The 5,806-nt window shown below is 49.6% G+C and overlaps 1 protein-coding gene across 1 annotated transcript in view; it reads left to right on the forward strand.

The window, feature by feature from the left end:
* Window positions 1-4,748: 4,748 nt before the first annotated feature.
* LOC117127527 overlaps window positions 4,749-5,806 on the forward strand; it is a 3,308-nt gene continuing 2,250 nt past the window's right edge. The window contains exon 1 of the mRNA XM_033278101.1: window positions 4,749-4,857. Within this exon, the coding sequence (XP_033133992.1) occupies window positions 4,749-4,857 (109 nt within the window). The remainder of the gene's footprint in view (window positions 4,858-5,806) is intronic.

Raw genomic sequence — 5,806 nt, forward strand, 5'->3', positions numbered from 1 at the left:
GAAACTCGTCGGTACTCCTGCTTGCATCCCCTTTCTCGACTCCACGATGGATCAGGACCGGGAACGACTTCTCTTTGGGAGGAGTCATCGAACCATAAGGTGCAACCCACCATGCCTCATTCTCGGCGGGATGTACCGAGTGAGGCACAAACTCCATCTTCGGAACAATGAGCTCTTCGTAAGCACTCGCGGATGAAGACCCTTTTTTCGAAATCTTTTTCTTGCTCGACATTTTACACTTCTCTTGACAAAATAGAGGAAAAGGGTGGAGAGAAAGAAATAGACTTTTCTTAAGAAAGATCTTAGAGAAAACAAGAAAGTGAAAAAAATGTGAAACAAGTTACCTCCCTTCTTATAGGCATGAGAATTTACTATTCAAGCTCGGACTTTCGGATATTAATTCCATCCAATACGCCTAACTTGCCAAACATGCCTAACCGCACGATAGGACCCTGTGATGCATGGTCCTAACGGGCTGGGGGGCTAACTGTTGGGGTCAAAAATGGTCAAGACGGAATTACCACCCGAAAATCCTCGGAGGTCATATTTCCAAAACAGATAGTAAAAAGAAAGATATAACTTTCGTAAAAAATAACCGATACGAAGTTTTTACCAAGAAGTATCCTTGAAGATTCAAAAGCAAACGAACCAAGCTCGGTCGTTGCGTAACTACCGCACATACACGCTGTCCGGTCGCTACATAGCAACCAAGCCCGAGTCGATGCCGGTCGCTACGAAGCGACCGAACATCCGACACGCTCGGTCGCTACGTAGCGACCAAGCTCGAGCCAAAGCTCGGTCGCTACGTAGCGACCGAGCAATCGTCCCGCTCGGTCGCTACGTATTAACCGAGCTCAAGCCAAAGCTCGGTCGCTACGTAGCGACCAAGCAATCGTCCCGCTCGGTCGCTACGTAGCGACCGAGCTCGGCTAAGCTCGGTCGCTACGTATTGACCGAGCTTAAGCCAAAGCTCGGTCGCTACGTAGCGACCGAGCTCGGCCAAAGCTCGGTCGCTACGTAGCGACCGAGCGGACATCCCGCTCAGTCGTTACGTAGCGACCGAGCGCGCATCCCGCTCAGTCGTTATGTAGCGACCGAGCTCGGCCAAGCTCGGTCGCTACGTAGCAACCGGGCTTGAGCCAAAGCTCGGGCGTTGCGTAACGACCAAGCTCTTCCGAACATCGATACAACACCAGTCCATGCATTCTCGTCAAACCTTCAAATGCTATCTCCCGAACACCGTAGCAAGCTCAGTCCATACTTTCCGCTATTCTAAATCATCGATCAGACTTTGCGAATTAAAAACCGCGGAAAGTTCGTTCTTTATCGAAAGAACTCGTAGTAAACGTGTCGAGTCGGAAGACGGCCCAAAGGGACCTAAAACACGACTCGAGGCCAATCCTATGATTTCTTAACCAAAGGCCCGTAAACCACAGCACGGTTTACGCTTGGTCCACAAGGAAGGATAAATGTCAAGTTTCCGCGGATAAATACGGAAGTTTTGAAGATAATTGTGAAGATCGGGAAAATGGAATATCTCCATTTTTATGCTATGACATCTTAAGGGCAGAAGAGTAAAAGCGTAAACCGACCTTGGAGCTAGTATATAAGGAGTCCTAGGCGAGGAGCATGGAGGAGAATTTTTCCAGAGAAAACTTAGCATTTAGAGCAATTTAGGCATTTTTCCGTTTTTGTTATTTCGAGCTGCGACTCAATTAGGTCTAGCCGTCTTAGGGTTGCTAGAACTAGGAATCTCGCCGACAGCGCTCGAGCCCAGGCTTATACCTTGTTGTAAACGCTCATACGCAAATTCGGAAATAAGATCTTCTTTGCTCTCCTTTTCGATTTCTTATACTTTATCGTTGTTATTCTCGTATTCTGATTGCTTGACGTGTGGTAATTAACAGATATCCGGGCCCTCTGGGAAATTAGGGTTTTCCTAGTTTCCTTATTTAAACGGAAATCGATAGTGCGAATTTCGGTTCCCACAGTTTCACTAAAAGAGTCCTCAGAATCCCAATCGAAAAAGCTTTGATGAAGCTTACTTCACACACCGGTTGTGGATGTTCTTCAGAGAAACAAAGGTAACTGAGGAGGACATTAGGAGAATGTTTCATCAAGTCAGAGAGACGATGAGACAAAGGATCACATTGACGAAGAAGAGTGATCCTGGGAAATTTGCAATACCATGCGTAGTCAAGGATGTTGAATTTTCTCCATTTAATGTGTGACACAGGAGCATCAGTTAGTATCCTCCCTAGGATCATGGCAGACCAGCTTGGTTTGACCATCGAACCTTCAACAGAATCCTTCACCTTTGTGGATCTTTCAGAAAAACGATCAGGAGGTATCATACGAGATCTGGAGGTACATATTGTTGGGGTCAAAAACGGTCACGACGGAATCAATGTCTGAAAGTCCGTAAAAATCGGCATAAACGTTTTATGAAAAGTAATCTTCGTAAAGATATCTTTACGAAGAGCCTTGCAGTAAAATCTCGTCCAAATCTCAATCGAACCACTAAATACCAATTGTCCGAAGGGAACAGACATGTATCCAAATCGGCCGCGGACAAGCTCGAATATGGAAATCAGACCGCGGACAAGCCAAGCTCGATCGATACGCGGCGACCAAGCATGCACACAGCTCGGTCGCTACGTAGCGACCAAGCCCGAGCCAAGCTCGGTCGCTACGTAGCGACCGAGAGTCCATCTCGCTCGGTCGCTACGTAGCGACCGAGCATCCGTCTCGCTCGGTCGCTACGTAGCGACCGAGCCCGAGCCAAGCTCAGTCGCTACGTAGCGACCGAGCCCGAGCCAAGCTCGGTCGCTACGTAGCGACCGAGAATCCGTCTCGCTCGGTTGCTACGTAGCGACCGAGCCCGAGCCAAGCTTGGTCGCTACGTAGCGACCGAGCCTGAGCCAAGCTCGGTCGCTACGTAGCGACCGAGCGTCCGTCTCGCTCGGTCGCGACGTAGCGACCTAGCCCGAGCCAAGATCGGTCGCTACGTAGCGACCGAGCGTCCGTCTCGCTCGGTCGCTACGTAGCGACCGAGCCTGAGCCAAGCTCGGTCGCTACGTAGCGACCGAGCATCCGTCTCGCTCGGTCGCTACGTAGCGACCGAGCCCGAGCCAAGCTCGGTCGCTACGTAGTGACCGAGCGTTCGTCTCGCTCGGTCGCTACGTAGCGACCGAGTCCGAGCCAAGCTCGGTCGCTACGTAACGACCGAGCCTGAGCCAAGCTCGGTCGCTACGTAGCGACCGAGCGTCCGTCTCGCTCGGTCGCTACGTAGCGACGGGCTCGAGCCAAAGTTCGGTCGCTGCGTAGCGACTGATCTCTTCCGAACATCGGTATGACACCAGTCCATGCATTCTCGTCAAACCTTCAAATGCTATCTCTCGAAGACCGTAGCGAGCTCAGTCTATGTTTTCCGCTATTCTAAATCATCGATCAAACTTCGCGGATTAGAAACCGCGGAAAGTTCTTTCTTTGTTGAACGAAATCGTAGTAAACTCTTCGAGTCGGAAGACGGCCCAAAGGGACCTAAAACACGACTCGAGGCCCATCCTGCGATTTCTTAACCAAAAGCCCGTAAACCACAGCCCGGTTTACACTTGGTCCACAAGGAAGGATAAATGTCAAGTTTCCGCGGATAAATACGGAAGTTTTGAAGATAATTGTGAAAATCGGGAAAAATGGAATATCTCCATTTTTATGCTATGACGGCTTAAGGGCAGAAGAGTAAAAGCGTAAACCGACCTTGGAGCTAGTATATAAGGAGTCCTAGGCGAGGAGCATGGGGGAGAACTTTTTAGACTCGGAATTCTCTGCACTTAGAAACTTTAGGCTTTATTCTCGACAAGTTCGGTTTCTATGACTGGCACTCAATTACTAGACGAACTCGCCCAGGCAGTTCGATCTCTTGTCCAGCTCTATCAACTGAACTACGTTCGGCTTGATCCTCGAAAGGGGTACGTAGGCAGCCTTTAACAAGGTTCAGTCCGAAATCAATCAAAAACCTTTTATATATCTTTTTCGTCTTTTGTTATCGAGCTGCGACTCAACTAGGTTTGAGCTTTTAGGCTGCTAGAACTAGGTAACTCGCTGATAGCCTTTGCGGCCAAAGCTCTTATGATCTCTTGTAATGATCGCAACGCTCTTACGCAGATTCGAAATAAGATCTATTGTTTTCTCTAAACTCGTTTGTTATCTTTTCACGATTTCCACATATATTTGGTCACTTGTCGTTGGCTCTCGCAGAGATCCGGGACCTCTGGGAAATTAGGGTTTTCCTAGTTTCCTTATTTAAACGGAAATCGACAGTGCGAATTTCCACATATATTTGGTCGCTACGTAGCGACCGAGCGGGCTTTCGTCGGACATCTTGATTCTTTCTTCCGTAAAGCTTTTTCGTAAGGAAGAATCTATTTCGAAAAGTACTCTTCGGAGGAATTCTTATTTTCTTCCTCGGACGTTTTTAATATTAAATTTGTCGTAACCGTTTTTGACCCCAACAGTTAGCCCCCTAGCCCGTTAGAGTTATGACTCTAGCGGGCGGATAGATGACTTTGACAAGTTTAAGTGTATCGGACGAAATTCACATTTTAAACTCCGCAGAAAAAAGTTGTCGAGACGATATTCCGAACCCATACTTCTATAAGTAGTGAGCTCTTGTCATTCATTTTCTTCACACCTTCCCTTCTTCATTCCTTCAAAAACCTCTCTAGTTTCATAACTTCCCTTTCAACATGTCTTCCTCCCAAGGTGTTAAGAAGAATTCCGACGTCGAGATGGGCGAGGCCACTTCTCCGGCTCCGGTTCTAACTTCTCCGACGGAAGCGCCGGCTTGTGTTGCCGGTCATCTTTCTTTCCGAGAGAAACTAGTTCGTCGCCAAGCCGAGAAAGAGCTAGCTCAAGCTGGCTCCGAGTTTCCATCTTCTTCCGCGCAGGTCGTTGCCCCGTGTCATGGGACCGAAGTCATGGCTCCTCTCTCGCAAGCCCTTCCTGCGGGATCTTCCACGACTCCGATCCTCGTCGAGGACAAGGAGAAGGCTGCTGACTCTATGCCTCCTCCTCCAGCCAGAAAGGAAATCGTTCTGGCATTGCGTGCTCCTAGCGCTGTCCTGGATACTCAGCCTAAGAGTCGGAAGAGGAAACTCCCCAAGAGTGGCGACGGGGAGACTTCGCAGCGAGGTGGATGGAGCCTAGCCTCGGGATTTCGCGGAAAGGTTTGTCTCTTGTTTGAATTCTCGATCGTCTTTTGTGCATTCTTTTCTCGGACTTAGTCTTAAGAATTCTCACCGTTCGCAGTTCATATCGTTGATCGATGGGATGATCAGCGAATGTGGTTCTGAGACCAGTCGCCTTTCCGGGGAGTTGGTGGAGCTTCAGGGCAGATGGTCCGAAACCGAGGCCATGTTGACGGCTGTCGAGGACTCTCACTCTGTGAAAGTGTCGAAGCTCGAGGTTGCGATAGGAGAGCTTGAGAGGGACCTTGGGAAGACGGCGAGTTCCTTGCTTAAGGAAAAGAAGGCCAGGAAGGCCAAATCCTCGGAGGTGCGTCGACTCCAGCGTCAGATCGAGAGTGACGCGGGACTAGCGCGCCGCGAGATCCAAGAGGCTATGGATGCCCTTCGTGCGGAGTTTCAAGCTCGCTTTGCGAAGATTTCTGCTTCCCTGGGTTCCCTCGAGTGTATCCGGAGCAGGGATTTCGCTTTGGCGATGATTGAGGGCGGGATGGCCGTGGTTCGGTCGTTCCAAAGTGAGACTCCCCCGACCTTGGAGGCCGAAGAGGCCCGACTGTCCG

This window comes from Brassica rapa, chromosome A08 (assembly GCF_000309985.2).
Source record: "Brassica rapa cultivar Chiifu-401-42 chromosome A08, CAAS_Brap_v3.01, whole genome shotgun sequence".
Lineage (NCBI taxonomy): Eukaryota > Viridiplantae > Streptophyta > Magnoliopsida > Brassicales > Brassicaceae > Brassica > Brassica rapa.